Source organism: Megascapheus bottae, chromosome 14 (genome assembly GCF_031878675.1).
Source record: "Megascapheus bottae isolate mThoBot1 chromosome 14, mThoBot2.hap1, whole genome shotgun sequence".
In the NCBI taxonomy this organism is placed as follows: Eukaryota; Metazoa; Chordata; class Mammalia; order Rodentia; family Geomyidae; genus Megascapheus; species Megascapheus bottae.
Genome location: NC_143522.1, coordinates 13,969,976 through 13,990,038, shown reverse-complemented (window position 1 = coordinate 13,990,038; position 20,063 = coordinate 13,969,976). Strand labels below are relative to the sequence as shown.

Genomic DNA, 20,063 nt, shown 5'->3' with positions numbered 1-20,063 from the left:
AAACTGGAACTTCCTTTGCTTTGCAAAAGCCATGTTGATCTACAAAGAACCCTATCCTCTGGACTTGTGCATCCACCCCTCCCCATAGTTTCCTGGTTTGAGGTACAAGTTTGCAATCCATGCATGCACGCATGCCTGCATGATGTTTGTGTTACTGGGTCCAACGGCATCTGCTCTGGCTCAGGCCGGGTGTGTGTGTAGGGGGTGGGGGGGCTGATAGCACCCTTGGAAGTTATAGCCCAAGAATACATTTTTTTGTTGTTGTTTTGTTCCCCACCACCCCCCAAAGCCGTCGCCACCAGGGTGGAGCCAATGCCTGATGAGCAGCACGGATTCCTGCATTTCTCCAGCTCTGCCTGAGTGTTTTTTGGGGAGCAGTTACTGGTGCCGCTAACTGGAAGGTAAACTTCAAACCTAGGTACCCAGCTGTTTTCATACATCTCCTAGAGATTGGGACTGTAATTCACAGACGGGCATCACCCGTGGCTTCCATCATAAAAGGCTGAAAGGGGTCAGGAATAGGCTAAACCACACCTTTGTCTCAGCACTTGTGGATGCTCACAGATCTTTCTGGCACTGTCTGCCCTTTTGTTTGGCTGGACTCCTGCACAAGACCTGGCTGCCCCCAACATAGTCTCTCTGAAAAAAAAAAAAAAAATGCCCAGCCTCCTCCAGAGCAGCTCAACACAGAGATGTATTTTCCTGGAAACATTGTATAGCTATAGCCTGGGAAAGCTTCCAAAAGTTTCCCTGAATCAAAGATAACAATAATAAGAATTTTTTTTTAAGTTGAAAGAGAAGAGAAGCTTGGGCAAATGTTCCTGTGGATAAGCGTTCAAGAGAACACATTTGGATTGTAAGGGAAGGAAAAAGAAAGGGGTTTCCAGGTCAATTCAAATATTTGTGCTTTTTTTTTTTTAAGGCAGCTTGAAAATAGTTGGCCTCCCTAGAGCAATTTTTTTAACTACCCAGAGGACAAAACTACTTACCCTTCCCTTCCCCCTCCTGTCTGGGGGAAGGGGTCACACCCTCAGAGCATTCCTGAGCCCTGGCTCTAAAAAGAGGGCCTTTCCCAACCTTCTACCATCCATTCCCTGCCCTCTTTGCTGACCTAGGAGTTAGGCTTGCCTCCCCTCACCCCCCAGCAGCTGCATTCCAGCTGTGGAGCTCTAAGGAAACATTTGGGAATCCTAGCTGGAAAAGGTAAATGAGGAATGTGCAGAATGACAGCCAAAGGCCGGCTGAAAGCTATAAACAGCGACAGCCCGGAGCAGGCCATTTGAATGTGCCGCGGCGAGTCAGCTGTGAGTGCTCAGGAAACCCAGTGGGAAGAGTTAAGAGGTCCCCGTCGGTAAAAATGGGATGGATCATCACCACTCTCCTGGGAAATGCAAGAAACGAAATTCACACACGTTAGGGAAGATTCAAAGATAGTTTCGCTTGTAAGTTCTGGTATTTATTTATTTAGTGCCTGTACTTGGGAATTGAACTCAGACCCTGGGTGCTGTTCCTTTTTCCCTTCAAAGATAGTGCTCTACCACTTGAATCACACTTCCACTTTTGGTTTTTTGGTGGTCAACTGAGGAGTCAGACTTTCTCCTACATGGGTTGGCTTTGAACAGGGATCCTCAGATGTCACTCTCTTGAGTAAGTAGATGATGGGAGCCACCAGGCCACTTCCAGCTTTTGTCTTTTTAAATGAAAATATTAGGTCTTTCTGAAAACAAGCATTAAAAGGGTGGTTGTGTACTAACCTAGGCAAAAGCAAAAACAAAAACAAATCTCTCAAGACTTGGGAAAAATACAATGAGCAGAACCTTGTTATGGTTGTGGACATTGTTGGCAGGTCTGCCACAGCTTGTGACAGACAGAAGCAGGGTGACCATTTTTCAAGTGCTTCCTTGAGGATTAAGATATAAAGGGACCTATAGGTCCAAGCACAGTCCTCTCACTATGTAGCTGTAGCTGTTGGCCTGACTGGGCAAGGCTGAGCAAATGGCTTTTCAGGCAACTGAGGCCGTCTGTCAGCTGCTGCCAACACAACTGTCACAGAGCTGGGGGTTGAGGAAGCAGGCCAGGCCTAAGCTGCAATACAGTCAGGCGGGTTAATGCCAGCCCAGCTGTTACCTAGCTCCCAAGGTCACCAGTTCTCTGTCTTGTAATGCTGTGTGCCTGGTCACTGGTAACATCAGCCACCCATCCAGACAGTAACAACGAACTGCCAAGAGTATGCCTTGAGAACCCTGAAGGAGCCCATCCATAGACCTTGAGGAACCCATGAAATCCTCCATCAACTCCTGGTGCTGAAAGTATTCCGGGAGACCTACCAAGCTATGATAAAAACTCTGTCCCCCTACTTCTTCCTGCTGTCCCCTTTCAAGCTCTTACCACTGCTTCTACCGCTCCCTGCCCCAGGGCCACCACTGCCACCCCCTACCCCACCCCCATCCCGGGATTTTTCGGAGTGTAGCATTTTGGGTTGCCGTGGAGACTGTCCCCCTCCCCCTCTAAGTAATCCTTGGGGGCTTTGAGACCCTAGAAGGAAAGCCCCAGGAAACCCCAAAGCATTCTTCCTCCTGAAAACAATGGCTTCCCGGGTCTGTGCCAGACACAGCTCTGGAAATAGACTCATTGTCCTCTTGTGCAACATCCAGGAATTTGGTGAAACTTCATTTTTCAGGTTACCGATAATGCAAGTTTGGAAACTGAAACAGGAAGAAACATAGGCTGAAAAAGCTTTTATCCACCCCACAGCATTTCTCTCTCTAGATGCAAGATAGTTTTCCTTTCTCACTTGTCTGTCTCTTTCCCTCCTCCTCCCTCCCCCCACACCTAACAGTACTTTTAGTGGGGTTAAAATTAGCTGGCAGCATTCTGGTCACAAGCTAGATAACAAAAGAAAAAGCAATGGCTCTCCCGGCAGCATGTAAACTCGCAGGGAGAGACCTTCCGCGTCTATGGGATTTCTGGGAGGATGCCACTTGGGGTCCTGATACAGAGGGACCCCATAGCATATTCCCTTTTGGGGTCAGTCACCACTGATGCAAAGTGATTACCCCTTGCTGTGTGTGTGTGTGTGATGGTAGTTGGCTGGCAGGGTTAGAACACAAAAGGAATACACCGGAGCTATAGAGGGCAAGCACTTGGGACCATCTTTTTCTCTGGGCCCCAGTGAGTGTCTCCTTCATGATCTGCTTTGTTCTTCCAACTTAAAACTGTCACCAGCAGCCCTGGGTTAAAAATATAGCCTCTGATTCACGCACAGTCAGGAAACACGCCTGTGCTCAGTACAGAAACATGTCCGTCAACCTGGGAATGGAATCACCGCCACGAAATATGCTTTGAGCTTGCCAAAACTCAGCAGCTGCTAGAGCCAAAAACCCAGCTGCCTGGACAGTCTGGGGAAGGTGTGGTGGTGATGGGGGGGGGGGAGAGGAGGGAGGATAAGGGGAGGACACTCTCTAAATCACCTGATTTCTGCCTCCAGCTTCCATTTATTTCCAAGCTAAAACCCATCTCAAAATGTCTCCAGGGCCAACTGCTCCAAAAAAAAAAGAAAAAAAAAAGTCACGTTTGAACATTCACTCTTCAGCTCTGGGCCTGTTAAGCTAGGTGAAGGCAGATGGCTTTTGTTGATTAATTTATTTATTTGGAAGGGGCAACTTTGGAATCAGGAAATTCCAGTGAGACAGATGGCAACTGCCCTGACCAGAATTGCTGTAATCATCGTAGGCAAACACCCAAAGAGAAACAGGTTCAAAGAAATGGCAGCTAAGTCCTAGAAACTGAAGGTGGAAGGGTATATTTCAGTCTTCCTGTTCCTACCCAAGTTTCAGGGGCAGCCTTTCTTAGGAAAGAAAGACCTAGTTCTGCTCCACACTCAGTGTGAGAGCTACAGAGGGTCCACTTTGTCAAGAGAGTTTCTCAAACCTAACTGGCCTCTTGATTTGTATCTTCACTTGCAACTCATTACCCACATAGAACCAAACAGCAATCTCTCATGCTTTAACACAGAGCACATAACATCCTCTCTAATTTTCATACACTATGTTTTCAGAAGAACAATGTCAGGTGTTAAAAATACATAAATGTCTGAAAGCTGAAAACCCTGGGTAAATAGTGCACTGAAATACATTTAGCAGAAAATATTGGAAACCACAGGAAAACCTATGTTCCCTTTCTGGGATATGAAGCAAGGTTTAAGTCCAGGAAGTGTTCAGGAAATAGCACTGAAGGAGTACTGCCCACCTTTTCTATTCCAAGTGTAAATAAATCACTAACCCTCTTTGTTTTCCATAGGCCTTGGCTTGAGTGGAGTATTTCCCCCCCCCCCCCCATTAAACAGGCCACCCGGAGAGTTGGCATAACTGACCTGAAAATATACCAAATCTTGAACGTACTGTTTTGTTTCTGTACATTGAATCAGGCTGTGTTTCAAATGGCAGCTTGTGCAAAATGGGAGAGAAGGCAGGGAGCCAGGCACACACACACACACACACACACACACACACACACACACACACACACAGGAGTCACCTGAAATGGAAAGAAAAATGATAGATCTATTTCACCTGGGCTCACCCTGTATGGAACAGGAACATAGCCTCTGTCTTTGTTGCCCAAACTAATGCCATGTTCATTCTAAAGCCCATGATGGTTCAGAAGGACCGCTTTTTTCTATACTGCAGTAGGATGCTTTCCGAAAGGTCCAGATTTCCTGCACGGAGCTGGAGAGAAGGAACAGGGGGAGGACATGCAGCAACTCTCCCTAAGATGGATGCTGCATGATGTAAGTGGCTGGCTAAAATAACTGGCATGCTTTCGGTTTCAAGTTGCCAGCTAAATATTATTTAAAAAAAAAAGAAAGAAAGAAGAAGAAGAGATAAAATACACACAAACTTGTGCAGAATGGAGGGCTGCTGTGTTGACATCCGGGTTTGGATGACTCAAAGCCTTTACACTTGAGCTTGCTGAAAAGCTCTATTTAAACAACAACAACAACAACAAACCAAAATAGCTTTGTGACCTGCCACCAGGGAGCAGGGCTGGGGAGGGGGGGAGAGGACGGGGTGGTGGCCTATCCAAGCGTGGTGTTCAGGTCGACGTGCCCGGCTGGCTCCTGAGGACCCAGCTTCAGAACCAGAGCCGGGAGGGTTAACTTTTTTTTTTTTTCCAGAACATTGATTTCCCCATCACACTGACTACTAAAGGGAGGAGGGAGGGAGGGACGGGGCGGGGTGGGGGGGCGGCGAGCCCGCCGCGCGCGCTTGGAGAGGCTGCGGATCACAAGGCCATTCTGATAGCCTCCTGTCCCCATGGCAACGGCAACGGCATTTATCAGTTCCTTCTGCGCCCAGGCACCGCAAATCTGCATTGCACATGGCAGGCTTCCAGCATTTCAAATGAAAGAGCACTTTGAACGGCTGCCAAGTTTGGAAGGAGCAGAACTGTCAGGGCTGCTTAAAGCTGGCAGTTGATACTGGGGAGGTTTTCGGCTTCCCAGAATCCTCCGGGCCTGGCTGGCTGCCAAGTACTTAGCGGAAGCTAAAAAGTAACTCGCTCCCCTCCCCGCCCCGCCCCGCCCCCTCCCCCTGCTCCAAGCTTCCCCCTCCTCCACACTCACCGCAGTGCACTCAAAATTTTCCACATGTCCTGTGTCACCAGTGCAGACTGTACAATGAGAACCAGAACACCGGCTGCCCACCGCCGGGCTGGTCTTCACCATGGGGAGGTGGGGCAGGCTGGCATTAGCCGGGTCTCCCTTGTACTTGCCAATATCTCCAGCACCAAGGGTGGGGACACGTGGTCTGCATGCCTTTCAGCCTTAAAAATAATAATAATAATAATAATAATACAATTTTTTTTAAAAAAGCATCTTCAGAACCAAGGACACCACACCCTGTGCCCCTTTGCTAGACAGGGGAGAGGGTAGAGAATGGGGGTGGGGTGGGAGATGGGAGCACTGGTTTGGGGCTACATATTTAGGGTTGGGAATGGAGCTGGATCTGCCAGGCAAAAGTACAATGCTGTCCACATTCAGCTTTTCTGAGAGCGGAAGGGTTGTGTTGGAGAGCTGTGCTGTTTCTGGATCTTTCCCTGGGTCTCCCAGATGTCATGATGGAAGCTTGGAGGCTACCAGTGGGGAGGGAATTTGGAGATGGGTTTCAATGGAAAGTTTACCAGATAACTTCTGACGGTCAGGCAAAGCCCAGATTACCAAGGACGTCTACTGGCAGAAAATGGAAATTGGCGTCGTGTTCACTGAACTAATTTTTTTTTAAAATGAAAATCTACACTGAGATCAAGGGCTCAGGCTTTATTTTCCAGCACAAATAGAACGAAAATTGTCTGCCGCTTAGGCGGTTGGATAGAGTTCAGGAAAACTATGTCTGGCATTAATTCCAAAGTGGAGGTTTTGGTTCAAGCGAAGCCCATTAATTTCAGTAAACTGTTTTCACTAGTCCAGACCCTGCTGTGCAAGGACTATTTATTACCTTTTGCTAACCTGATGTCTGCAGAGTTGTAAAGCAAAAGGAGGGGGCGGGGGAGTCCAGAGTGGAGATAGCTATATTTTGGATCAAATGGATTTTGCACTTTCCCTTTGGGCTTCATGTTTTATAGGGAGTTTTCTAACCTGTACTTTAAAAAATCAGTACCATTTTTTAAAAATCCATCTTGCAATGAATTAAGAAAGGGAAAAAATCCTGATGGAGAGGAATCTGGTCCAAGCTTGCTTGGAAAGAACGGGTACCTCCGCCAGCCACAAGGGATGCTGTGTGCCTATCCTTGGCTAAGAAACTGCAGATCCAGTGCAAAACCCTGACAAGATCACCCTTGACAATTGGGTCGAAAATCCACCAAGACACGATTCTGGCATTTCTTCTCTCTTAGGAATTGTACTAGCTGCTTTAGAAAAGCACATAAATTACTTCCCCCTCCCTCTCTTTTTTTTCCATGCCTTTTTTCTTTATCCTCCCCAAACTTCCCCCTCCCACTCCAGTCCATCTTGATGTCATTTCAAAGAGAAGGATGAAAAGAAGGGATTTGTCAGGCAGTCAGGTTTGTGAGTGTGTCTTACCAGGCCCTAGCCAGGCCCCCAACACACACACACACACACACACACACACACACACACACACACACACACACACACACACACACACACACACACCACCCCAGCTGAGAATGTTAATCAGAATTAAAAGCTAGTCAGTTCTTTAAAGCATCAAACAGGAAAATGTGGAGAAGGAGGGGGGTTTAGAAAAGGGGGGCGAATGTGGGGGTGGGCTAGAAGGGTGGAAATGAAGTGAAATATAATTCATTCCTTTGCTCTAACTTTCTAAAGTAAGGGAGGGTCGATGTGGCAGTAGCTCTGATTTGGTCAGCTTGTCAAATGTCATGATTATCTGTCTTTCCTTTTAACGTCCCATACTCTCTCTCTCTCTCTCTCTCTCTCTCTCTCTCTCTCTCTCTCTCTCTCTCTCTCTCTCTCTCTCTCTCTCTCTCACACACACACACACACACACACACCTACTCCCACCCCCGCCCCACCCCAACACAGTCAAGTTTTGTGCTGTTCCCAAGTGTGATTAATCTCTGGCAGAGGCCAGAAAACAGGAGTAGATTTCTTGGCTGCCCGTCCGGATAAACAATCTGTTCTTGGGAAGAGTAGGTGAAGTAGGCTGGGGAGGGTGGAGTGTAGTAGGAGAGGGGGGCACAGGGCGGGGTGGTGGTGGCAGGAGCGAATGAGGGCAGACTCGAGGCCAACCCCCAGCTGCTCCTAGCACAGGGCCCGCCCTCCTGGCAAAAAAAAAAAAAAAACGGCCGTGCCCCTCTTCCCGGGCTCGTGGTGTGCGGGTGGGTCAGGTTTCCTGCCCTTAAGAATGTGAGTTCACAGTGGATCCTTTCTTGCAGCCAATCCCCAGCGTTCTGGGAACATTAGAAGACCACCGAGGTCTCAGAGAACGGGAGACACAACCCCATCTCGAGTGCTCAAGGCAGTGTAGACACCGGGCGTCTGTGTCCAGAATCTGCTTGCAGCCAAGGGAAACCGAGGCAGCAATTGGAAAGACCTGGTGGGGGCGATCGTGGTTAGGAAGTATTGTAAAAAAGGAACAGGGAAAGCCAGGAGCTGCTCAAAACAAAAAGAGAATTCTTTTGCCACGCTGGAGGTCGCTGGCTGTGGATTTATTGTGCAGGCAACCAGGCAGAAAGCAGCAGTATGTAAAAGTAGGGAGGGGGGAGGGAAGAAGAAGTCAGTGGCTTAGAAGGCTGGGAAATGTCACCAAGGAGAGAGCAGTGATATCGAATAAAAGATGAACAACCCGCTACCTTTTTGGAAAAAGAAATGCAAGGAGAGTAGTACAGACAAGAGGAATCCACTTCACTGAAAAGCTTTCCCTTTCCTCATCTGCCTATCTCCCATTCCTTCATACACATAGCTCCTTGAATCCAAGAAGCCTGGGCCAGGCTGGCTTTCCTTTGGATTTAATTACATAAAAATGCTGAACAAAAACCTGTAATTACACCCTTAGTCCCTGCCACTCAGACCCTGCACACTTCCTGCCTAGTTTTGTTTTTTTAAAGAGGAGGTCATTGCCTCTTTCTTTCCAAATTGGCCAAAACAAAAAAGTAAAAGCCCCAAATAAATCCAACAGCCCAGAGTCTGCCTCCTACCCCCACCCCCAACACCACTAGGGATTTGGGAGGGGTGAGAGGGGACCAGGAGCCCAGCCAAATCGTGCTATTGTCTTGGTCCAACTCCTAGGCCAGCAGGCACTCACTGCTTATTTGTCCCTCAGCTCAGGACAGAGTTGCCAGGCTGGTGAGCCTGCAGAGATAGGGTGTAGCATCAGGCTTGGTTTTCTGTGGACTTCATCTGGAAGGTCTCAGTGCTTGGAAATGCAATCTGTGTCACCGCTGGCCACTCTCATCCTTAAGCGTTCACATACAGGATTTCACAGTGAGCCACTAGGGTAAGAACAGGATTTTAAGATGGGCATTTGACAGGTGAGGAGAGGCAGCCTAGAGAGAAGATGGATTGTTTCCAGTCAGTCATGTGGCTAGGGAGAGTGTTGAATAAGTGCTGTCTCTCGTGGTTCTTGTGCTGTTGCATCAGGAAACTAGGACACCTAGGAGGAAATGGAAGCTTCTAGAGTCTGGCTTGGAGCCAGTCTAGCTTGATTCATCTTTAGATTCTTAGCTAGAAAATGCTCTCTAAGGGATGGGGATGCAGCTCAGTGGTAGAGTGCTTACCCAGCATGCTGGAGGCCATGGGTTGTCTCCAGTACCACCAAAACAAAAGGAAAGAAAAAAAAAAAAGGTCACTCTAGGTAAACCATTAGATCACTGAATGAATGCCAATGGAAGAACAGAAGTTGAGGAGTTGGGGAATAGAAACCCAGCTGGCCATCTGTCGGCCAGGTTTCAGCTTTCAAAGTAGAATACTTTCACACCCTTACACACACACACACACACACAACCCAGGGACCCATGGAGTTTAGATCCTCAGTGTCTGACCAGAGAGAAAGGTTAGAGGTTGGTGGTTCCTTCACATGCGAAAGGGTTGGGGCTTATTGTTCCTTGCCTTTTTATAGTCCCGGTTATGTTTCTGTCCTGGACCTACTATGAGGTCAACAATTCCCCTAGTCATGGTGGGGGGGGGGGGGGTCCCCAGCCCAGTGTGACCTGACTTAGGTGAGAATAAAGGCTTATTACTTGTGCTATTTAAGATTCAGCTCTGAAAAGAGCTCCTTCCAGGATGAAATGTTGTTCTTCATTTTCCTTTCTTCCCTTTGAGGTTCTGCTGAGAGACCTGCCTCAGGAGTGCACACAATGTGCGTGTGTGTGTGCGCGTGTGCGTGTGCGTGTGTGTGTGGGTGTGTGTGTGTACTGGAGCTTGAACTCAGGACCTGAGTACTATCTCCAGTTTTTTTTTTCTTTCTCTTTCTTTTTCTTTTTGGTCAGTCCTGCTTGAACTCAGGATCTGAGCATTATCCGTGGGCTTGCTCAAGGCTAGAGCTCTTCCACTTGAGCCACAGCACCACTTCTGGCTTTTTCTTTTTTCTATGTATGTGGTATGGAGGAATTAAACCTGGGTCTTTCTGCATGCTAGGCAAGCACTCTACCACTAGGCAAAACTACTGGCCCCAGTTTTTGTTTTGGTTGTTTTTTGCTAAAGGCTATCACTTGAGTCACACCTCCAGCTTTTTTTTTTCTTTTTCTTCTTTTCTGGTTAATTGAACGTAAGAATCTCACAGACTTTTCCCGCCTGGGCTGGCTTTGAGCCATGACTCACAGATCTCAGTCACCTGAGTAACTGGAATTGCTCTTCAGAATTACAGATGTAAGCCACTGGCACCCAGCTCAAGCAAGCCTTCTTGATGAGAAACTCTGGTAGTCCCCAGTTATTTCAGTGAGTTCTAGTCCTTCAGATTTTTCCTGTCACCTTTGCCTTGAGCCAGAGCATACAAAGAGAGAGAGAGAGAGAGAAGTCTCAGGAGATGTCCAGGAGCTGTGGCTGAAAGCTGGATGATGACTGAGTTTAGCTCTAAGACAACTTGTGCTAATTTATGCATAGCCTTACACCTACTGGGACTGTAGTGGTTTTAACCTGTAAACTCCTGTGGGCAGAGGGATTTTATTTTGTTGTAGCTTCTTAGAAGCATCTAGGACCCCCAAAAGGCTAACAGCTGTCAAGACGAATGCCCGGCTTACAGCAGGAGAAGCTGTGTTTCCGGTAATTCTGGACCACCTCGGGCCTGCTTGCCTCAGGGCCTCACCTGTACTGAAGGCTGTTGAAAGTAACACCTACCTCACAGGCTGGTGTGGGGACTGGTGAGATAATGTCTGGGAATGCACTTTGGAGCCCTACACAAGTGTCATTATATTGTTAATAATCTCTTACGTTTTATTAAGCATATTATAATATTGTGTCTTCTGCCTGGGCCAGTGAGCCAAAAGGAGGCAGCATAATTATTCCCAGTTTTTACTGATGAAGAAACCCAAGTTCAAGTGAGTTGCTCAAGGACACGCGGGCTATTTAAGGTCAGCCAAGTCCAAGTTGAACAACACAATGTAACTACCTACCCTCATACTTACCCCTCTCTCCTCTCCCTCCCTGAGCTCCTGAGCTCCGGCAAGTCAAAATATTTGGGTCTATCCACCCAAACCTGGGAGAGCAGCGATGGCTGCCCTCGGAGGACCACGGCCAGGCTCTGGGAGGGGCTTCCTGTGCCCGAGGCTCTGGAGGCGCTGGCAGGAAAGTGCTGGCGGCAGTGGGTCGGTCTGTCTCCGACGGCGGCGAACCGTGGAAATCCCCAGTTCACTGCAGGCAATGGGGAGCCTCGCTTGCTAAGGCCCATGCACACGCAGGGTGGGGTGGGGAGCCTTGGGTTACGCGCGCCATTTGTGACCTTGATTGACACTCCTCCAGGGACCCTGTCTACTGTCCTGTCGTCCAAGGCTTCTTTCCTCCTCCGCCCGTTTGTTGGGGCATGTTTTTAACCCAATCAGGTCCACGGATAGCACCCTCGTCTGGTTTTCCCTCTAGACCTGGTTCTGGGTAGCTTATTTCAGGGTACACACACACACACACACAAACACACTGATTTTGCTGAAGACATGGCACCCCCCTCTACCCCGCGTCCTGGCGCGAGGACAAGGAAAGGAAGCTGGGAGGAGGCAGGAACCAGACGCGACTCCCCAGGCTTTTCTTCCCCTCTCGGTTCCCCGCCCCTCCAGGAAGAAATCAGCCCAGAGAGCCGTCGCCCGCCGCGGTGCCAGCAGCACCAACCACTGCGCCCGCCCCCGCTTCCCTTCCACCCAGTGTCGCCCGCGCGCCCCTGGCTGGGCAGGTCCGGACCGGCGGCGCAGGCTGGGCTCCCGCGGGGCCGCTCAGCGAATCACGTTGGGCCTGGGATGTTACGCTCGAGTGGTTCTTGCGTAACCCTCTGCCCTGGCCCAACTTAATACCTTTTTTTTTTTAATACCAGGATTAATTCTTTAGGGAAAGGCAAGTACTTCCGCCACGGATCGGGCCTGGGAGTAAACGTGTAAATCACCCCGCAGTCTCATTCTCCTCTCCACCACCTCCCCCCCCCAATTTTCCTAGGCTCTGCGAAAGCTCAAGCTGTCTTCCCTGGGAATTCTGGCTCGCGGGGATCCGCGCTTTGGAGAAAGCCTGAGGAGGGCCCAACACAGACGTTTGTTTTTCATCTACACCCGGGTAGCTCTCTCAGGCCAAGAAATCGGGCTTTGCTTACGGGGCACAGGCTGAATGTGACCAAAAAAGGCTTTTCTCTCTCCGGAGCGCTTGGCGGCGCGCGTTGCAGCCCAGCCGGGTGACGCGAGGTTCAGCCTCGGCCTCCAGAGCCAGCTGGCTGCAGAGATGCCAGGCCCAGAGCACCCCCTCTCTGTGCCCATCTCTGCTACAAGCCTGGGGGCGGAGGAAGGAGGAAGGGAGAGTACCGGGAGGGTCCATGTGCCTTAGCTCTAGGGAACATTCTCAACCCAAATTTTGAGCTATAGGGCCCTCCAGAAAGGCTGAATGGAAAGAAAGCCAGACCTCTGTTCATATAGGTTGGGGTTCTCTGAGGATGCTAGCTCAGATGGCAAGCTGGGGAGACAGCTAGTGAAAAGGAACTCTACTCGTCTTTGTAGCCCCTAGACTCAACACCAGAGCTGTCTCTGTGTGCATCTGGTTTCTTAGGCTGAGCCCCCACCAAGCCTAGCTCAATTCCTTCCTGTATGGTCACAGTATTGCTGCCAGAGGAGGAAGGGGGAAAATAATCCATCTCCAAAATGCTGGAGTTCTTGCCTCTCAACAACCTGACATATTCCCAAAGAGGGATATCTCAGACAAATAGTTAAAAAGCAATTTATCAGCTGGGAGCTGGTGGCTCACACCTGTAATCCTTGCTACTCAGGAGGCTGAAATTCAGGCAAGAAAAGTCTGTGAGACTCATCTCCAATTAACCACCAAAAAGCTAGAAATAGAGCTGCAGCTCAAGTGGTAAGTGTTAGCCCTAAGGAGAACAAGATGAGGGACGGTGCTCAGACCCTTAGGTCAAGTCCTTGAATGGACACCAATAAATAAGTAAATACCTAGTCATCACCATAAATGATGTTAATGTGGGGGTTTCTTTGGGAGGGGAGGGTTGTCTTTTTTAAACTGAAGGATTATGAGACTGAAGCCTGCAATGGGAATCTGCTTAAATGTGCTCTGCTCTCTTGCAGTGTGTCTGAAGGTACACCAGCATGCAGTGTGTATTTATATCCATCCTTTATTAACAGAGAAGACAGAGAGAAGCTGGGGAGATGGAGACTTATGTGTATGCATACCAAACATAACACTATGACACAGAATCCAACATGCTTACTCTCCCTGCCTGGCCAGAGGCTTTGTGACTAAGTTACTATTTCTCCTGGATTTGGGATTTATTAAACAGAGTGACTGAATAAATAATGTAAAGAAATGGGTCAGCCATTCATGCCAAGGCTCGGGAGCCCCAGGCTGGCAGGATAGTCAAGCCATTTCCTAGCCTTGTAGCTGTGGTGTGGGGAAGGCTGGAGTCCGAGGGGGTGATGCAATGCCAGCAGCAGCTCTCTGCAGAGAAATCATCCCTCTGAGCCAGCAGGCCAGGCAAAGTTTATTATTGCACTGGAGCACACAGTGAGCTCACTGTTTTGCAAAAACAGAAATCTGCTTCTCTGAGATGAAAGAGAGGCTCCCCTATGGGCTCTTTCTTCTCCTTCTCCTGGATAGGGGAAGAGGCTCTCGAGGTCAAATGTCAAAAATGTAGTTATTATTGCATCAACTGAACTTTATTACAATTGGGGTAATTGCCATGATAAGAATGATCTGTATGGTGTACACACTTTTACAGAGCACTTTCACATGTTGGCCAACTATAATACAAATACCAATATCGACACTAATAATAACCAACACTTACTGTTACCTTCCTGTGCATGCCACAGCACTGTGCTTTATATATTGTACTGAGCATTTGTTATGGTCTGGCAATGACAGGTCCACAGCTTCTGAATAAGGAAGAATTTAGTGGAAAGGGAGGGGTTGATTATTTGCAAATTGCTTTGACTTTATGTAACAAAGAATGGGGTACAGATGGAAATTTGAGTGCCCCAACATCTTCCCAATACATTCCCAAACACTCTGGATCCTAAGCTTGTGATTTACTGGCTTCATATTCTAGCCTACCTCCAGTGTCTGAGGGCTAGCTATTCAACCTCTTTCCTAGTGTGCAAAAGGGTACTAATAGAAACTACCTTGTAGATAATAAGGGTTTAATAATGTAGCTAATACCCCTTAATATTTTATACCTACACTATAATGTAACAAATATTAAGAGTGATTCAAATAAACCACCACCTGTACAGTGCCTGGCTCATAGCCTCAGTGAGTTACTTCTTAGTATGACTAGAAACAAATTGAAATCTCGAACAACCCTAACCAGTTGGAAGCTATCATTCTGTTTTACAGAAGGAAAAAAGAGGTTGTATAAATAACTAGCTCAAGTTGCAAAGCCAGTAAGTAATGGGAAATTCTAACCCTGTGGGCAGAACCCAATCCCATTATACTGCATCCCCTCCTCCAGCCTTCCCTAGGGATTATCTCAATTTTTCATGAAATACAAAAAGCAAAACAGACCTGATAAACAGAAGAAGAATCAGCCATAATGTGCCAACCAGAGCTAACCAGAGCTATGACGGACATACCTGTTCTGTGATGAGCAATAATGATGAGCTGTGATTACCAGAGAAAAGAAATCATGGTCTTGCACAGCCTACCGGGGCAGTGTGGAATGAAATCACTGCACATCCGAAAAGGGGAGGGAGACCCTGAAAATTACAACTGTTGCGTACAAAAAGCTATCAATTTTATTAAACGCTGCCTCTAACGTCTTTATTTTTTATTTTTTAATGAAGCCCAGAAAAACCACTCACCTGTTTGATCTCATTACCTTCTCCCCTCCACCCCCCCCTCACCTGCAGCTGTGCACAGCCGGTTGACTGTTTTTCCTTACAGGCCTCAGGGTGTTTGTAGCTTCTTTAGACTTTCAGCCTAAATAAATTTTTTTTTCTTTTAGGGATGGATGGTTCACCCTGAATTCTTTTAGCGCCATCGTCGAAACTCGGGTCCTTAGACCAAGGCACAGAGAGGAATCTGAAAGACAATTTCTGGACGACGGAAAAACAGTACATTTGCAGGAGCTTCGGCGTGTGTGTGTGTGTGTGTGTGTGTGTGTGTGTGTGCATGGTGACAAGGAACGTAACATCCACTGGGGCGGGGAGTTCTGATCGCAGACGAAATGAGTAATACTTTATAGGAAATTCACAGCGAAAACCCTGAAATAAGATATTTAAATGCACGGCCTAGGGCGGGGTGAGGTGGGAGACGCGGATCGGGAAGGACGTTCAGGGCTCTTCAATGCGTTTTTTACTTGGGAAAGCCGGGCAGGAAAAGGAAAGGTCACAGTCTGTTTCATTTCCACCCTACAGTCCCGGACTTCCAGCCCCAGCTCGCCGGGCTTCAGCTGTCGTACACACTCGGCGAGGGGGGGAAGGGAGGGCGGAGGCGCGGAGGAGGGGCCGGCTGGGAGGAATCTGGGCGTCCTGCCGCGCATGCGCCCTCCCGGAGCAACAAGTGGGCTCCACAGACAGAGGAAGTGTAAAGGGGGGGGGAGGGTGGCGGCGGCGCGGGGGGGGGGAACTGGTGCAGAGCATGGCGGTGACGTCAGCGCTCCGCCCGGGCGGCATCCCGCGCGGCCAAGCCGGGGACAGCGCGAGCTGCAGCCGGAGCAGGAGCGCCGGAGACGCGCCTCCGGAACGTAGAGTAACAATCACAACCCCACATTCCCGGCGAGCGAGCGCAAGCGGGAAGGGATGCGACTCGGGTCGAGGCGCCGCGCGAGTGCCCTGCAGCCGACGTGAGCGCCACCAGCCGCGGCGCGGCAGAGGAGCCCGCCAGGCCTGGAGGTGGGGTGTGCGGCGGGAGCCTGCCTGCCTGCCTGCTGCGTGCGTGCGCTCCTCGCCGGTGCTCTCCTGCGTCCTGGAAGCCGTGGCCGCGGCGGCTCCCTTCGGCGTGCAAACCCCGGCGCCGCCGCCGCCGCCAGCGCCCGCGCACCGGCCGACGCAGCGGAGGGGAGAAGCTACACTCTCTGCCTGCCATCCCCCTCCCCAGGCCCTCCCGGGAAGCAGCGGCTTCAGCACGACTGCACTCTGGCACCGGGTGGCACAGCCCTCTAGCCCTTGCCCCGGGGAGAGGACGCAGCTCTTAGGGGGGCCCCCAGGGGAAGAGGAAGCGGCAGCCCCCTTCCAGCGTCCACGCACCAGCCGATCCGGGGAGGGGGCCGAGAGGCGGCGACGGCCAGCACCTGGCACCCTAGCCCCCTCCCCCCGGGACCCGGAGCTTCCAGCCCCGATCCACCGCACCAGGAAGAAGGCGCCTGAGCTCGCCCGACCCGACAGCCGCCGCCGGAGGTGGGGGCGAGGAGCGGGCTGAACCCGTTCGGCTCCCCAGCGGAGAGGCGCTGCGCCGGCGGTGGAGACTCGCGCTCCCTCCAGCCCCTGGGGCAGAACTTTCTCGCCCCCCCCCGTCAGCCCTCCCCCGCAGCCAGACTCCCTCCCCGGCCACCCAGTCCTCCCGCCGGAGAAGGCGCCGCGGAGACAGCCCGGGCGGGGGCCTACCTTCCCCAGGGCTGGCATCATGTCGGCGGCGCAGGTGTCCTCGTCCCGGAGACAGTCCTGCTACCTGTGCGACCTGCCCCGAATGCCCTGGGCCATGATCTGGGACTTTTCCGAACCGGTGTGTCGGGGTTGCGTCAACTACGAGGGCGCTGACCGCATCGAGTTTGTGATCGAGACGGCACGCCAGCTGAAGCGAGCGCATGGCTGCTTCCAGGACGGCCGCTCCCCCGGGCCGCCGCCGCCCGTCGGGGTCAAGACGGTGGCCTTGTCGGCGAAGGAAGCCGCGGCGGCGGCGGCGGCTGCAGCGGCAGCCGCACAGCAGCAGCAACAGCAGCAGCAACAACAACAGCAGCAGCAGCAGCAACAGCAGCAGCAGCAGCAGCAACAACAACAGCTCAACCACGTCGATGGTTCCAGCAAGCCTGCGGTGCTGGCGGCCCCGTCCGGCCTGGAGCGCTACGGCCTGAGCGCAGCCGCTGCCGCTGCTGCTGCCGCCGCCGCTGCCGTGGAACAGCGAAGCCGGTTCGAGTACCCGCCACCGCCGGTGAGCCTGGGGAGCAGCAGCCACGCCGCGCGGCTGCCCAATGGCTTGGGGGGCCCAAATGGCTTCCCCAAGTCAGCCCCCGAGGAGGGACCCCCGGAACTGAACCGCCAGAGCCCCAACTCGTCCTCGGCAGCGGCCTCGGTGGCGTCTCGGCGCGGGACGCATGGTGGGTTGGTGACAGGGTTGCCCAACCCCGGGGGTGGCGGGGCCCCTCAGCTCACGGTGCCCCCGAACCTGCTGCCGCAGACGCTGCTTAACGGCCCGGCCAGCGCCGCGGTATTGCCCCCACCCCCACCCCACGGGTTGGGCAGCCGCGGCCCCCCGACGCCTGCGCCCCCCGGAGCCCCCGGGGGTCCCGCTTGTCTCGGGGGCGCCTCGGGCGCTACGGCTACTGCGTCGTCGTCGTCGGCGGCGTCTTCCACGTCGTCGGCGGCCGCCGAGGTGGGCGTGGGTGCCGGGGGGAAGAGGCCTGGTTCGGTGTCGAGCACTGATCAGGAGCGCGAGCTGAAGGAGAAGCAGCGCAACGCCGAGGCCCTGGCGGAGCTGAGCGAGAGCATGCGGAACCGCGCGGAGGAGTGGGCCAACAAGCCCAAGATGGTGCGGGACACGCTGCTCACGCTGGCCGGCTGCACGCCCTACGAGGTGCGCTTCAAGAAGGACCACTCGCTGCTGGGCCGCGTGTTCGCCTTCGACGCCGTCTCCAAGCCCGGCATGGACTACGAGCTGAAGCTGTTCATCGAGTACCCCACGGGCTCGGGCAACGTGTACTCCAGCGCGTCTGGGGTGGCCAAACAGATGTACCAGGACTGCATGAAGGACTTCGGTCGGGGCCTCTCCTCTGGCTTCAAGTACCTGGAGTACGAGAAGAAGCATGGCTCCGGGGACTGGCGCTTGCTTGGGGACCTGCTGCCCGAGGCCGTGCGCTTCTTCAAGGAGGGCGTGCCAGGCGCTGACATGCTGCCCCAGCCCTACCTGGACGCCAGTTGCCCCATGCTGCCTACGGCGCTGGTGAGCCTCAGCCGCGCCCCCAGCGCGCCTCCGGGCACCGGGGCCCTGCCACCTGCCGCGCCCTCGGGCCGGGGTGCAGCCGCCAGCCTGCGCAAGAGGAAGGCGTCCCCCGAGCCCCCGGACTCGGCCGAGGGCGCGCTGAAGCTGGGCGAGGAACAGCAGAGGCAGCAGTGGATGGCCAACCAGAGCGAGGCCCTGAAGCTCACCATGTCGGCTGGGGGCTTTGCGGCGCCAGGCCACGCAGCGGGGGGGCCGCCGCCGCCGCCGCCACCGCCCCCACCGCCCCTGGGACCCCATTCCAACCGGACCACCCCGCCGGAGTCAGCCCCACAGAACGGGCCGTCCCCTATGGCCGCGCTCATGTCGGTGGCAGACACTCTGGGCACGGCGCACTCGCCCAAGGACGGCAGCTCCGTGCACTCTACCACCGCGTCTGCCCGGCGCAACAGCAGCAGCCCTGTGTCTCCCGCCTCCGTGCCCGGGCAGCGCCGCTTGGCGTCACGTAACGGGGACCTGAATTTACAGGTGGCGCCCCCACCACCTAATGCCCACCCGGGCATGGACCAAGTGCACCCCCAAAACATTCCGGATTCCCCCATGGCCAACAGCGGACCCCTCTGCTGTACCATTTGCCACGAACGTTTGGAGGACACGCATTTCGTTCAGTGCCCCTCCGTCCCTAGCCACAAGTTCTGCTTCCCTTGTTCTAGAGAAAGTATCAAGGCCCAGGGGGCCACTGGCGAGGTGTATTGTCCCAGCGGAGAGAAATGCCCCCTAGTTGGGTCGAATGTACCTTGGGCCTTCATGCAGGGCGAAATCGCTACTATCCTAGCTGGGGATGTTAAAGTGAAAAAGGAGAGAGACCCTTGAACCGTAGGGCCACTACCTGCTTTGCCCTAGTTCCTCTCCCATCCAGAGGGCCCCACCCCCCCCCCCGCCCCTCCCCTTCCCATTCTCCACCCCTCCAAGATGTAGAATTGTGAATATAACAAACTGCAAAAAGTTAGTCTTATGTATAGACATTATTTTCGTCGTATGTTTCTATATTTTGGAACAAAGGTATGTAACTTCTTCATTTGAAGGATAAGCTGGTTTGTGTTAAGCAGTATAATATCAGTTGGGTTATTCGCATCATAATCGTTAGCATTTACTTGGTGGCAGAATGTTTGCCTAGGTACAGAATTAATAGCCCTTAGCAACCACTGCTGCTGGTGTGTATTTTTGTAAATGTTATGCACTCTGAAAGGAAAAACACACACACACACACACACACACACACACACACACACACACATGAAAGAAAAGACTTTTTTGTTTTGTTTTACCAAGGCCAGTGTTGCTGCCTAAAAAAAAAAAATTAATAATATTAATGATGATGCTATAAAATGGTGAAAGCTTCTTTCTAAACAGCCCCAAGTGTTGAGGTCCTCACTTAATTTTGTGTTCTGTTCTGTTTTGTTTTCCTGTTTCGTTTGCAAAATGGTGAAGGGGGATGTTGGGGGAGGGCTGGGGTGTTTTTTTGTTGCAAGTTTGTGAAGGGGGAAATGTTTTGGTTTGTTTCTACTGACCTGAATGTGTTGGATCTTCACGTGTTGTTTTGTTTTTTGCTTTATTGATGCACGGATGCTTTTGAACAGTAGAGCGAAATGCTAGACATGGAGAATCTGCTCTGTTTGTCCTTTATACATTTCTGTAGTTAACAGAACACTGTAATGTGCCTTGGAGCTTAGTAACTTGTAATAAATTCAATTGATATTAATTCTGCCCCGAGTCAGCAAGTTTGTCTTTCTAGGACAAAGTC

General features: G+C 51.8%; 1 protein-coding gene across 1 annotated transcript; it reads left to right on the top strand.

Moving 5' to 3' along the window:
• Positions 1-16,164: 16,164 nt before the first annotated feature.
• Positions 16,165-19,538, top strand: Irf2bpl (interferon regulatory factor 2 binding protein like). Its single transcript, XM_090344567.1, has one exon. The coding sequence runs from the start codon at positions 16,730-16,732 to the stop codon at positions 19,130-19,132; it is 2,403 nt and encodes an 800-aa protein (XP_090200693.1). The 5' UTR covers positions 16,165-16,729; the 3' UTR covers positions 19,133-19,538.
• Positions 19,539-20,063: the final 525 nt, after the last annotated feature.

What these genes read in the sequence shown, in the direction of transcription:
- Irf2bpl (XM_090344567.1), top strand. Translation starts at nt 16,730, where the DNA reads ATGTCGGCGGCGCAGGTGTCCTCGTCCCGGAGACAGTCCTGCTACCTG.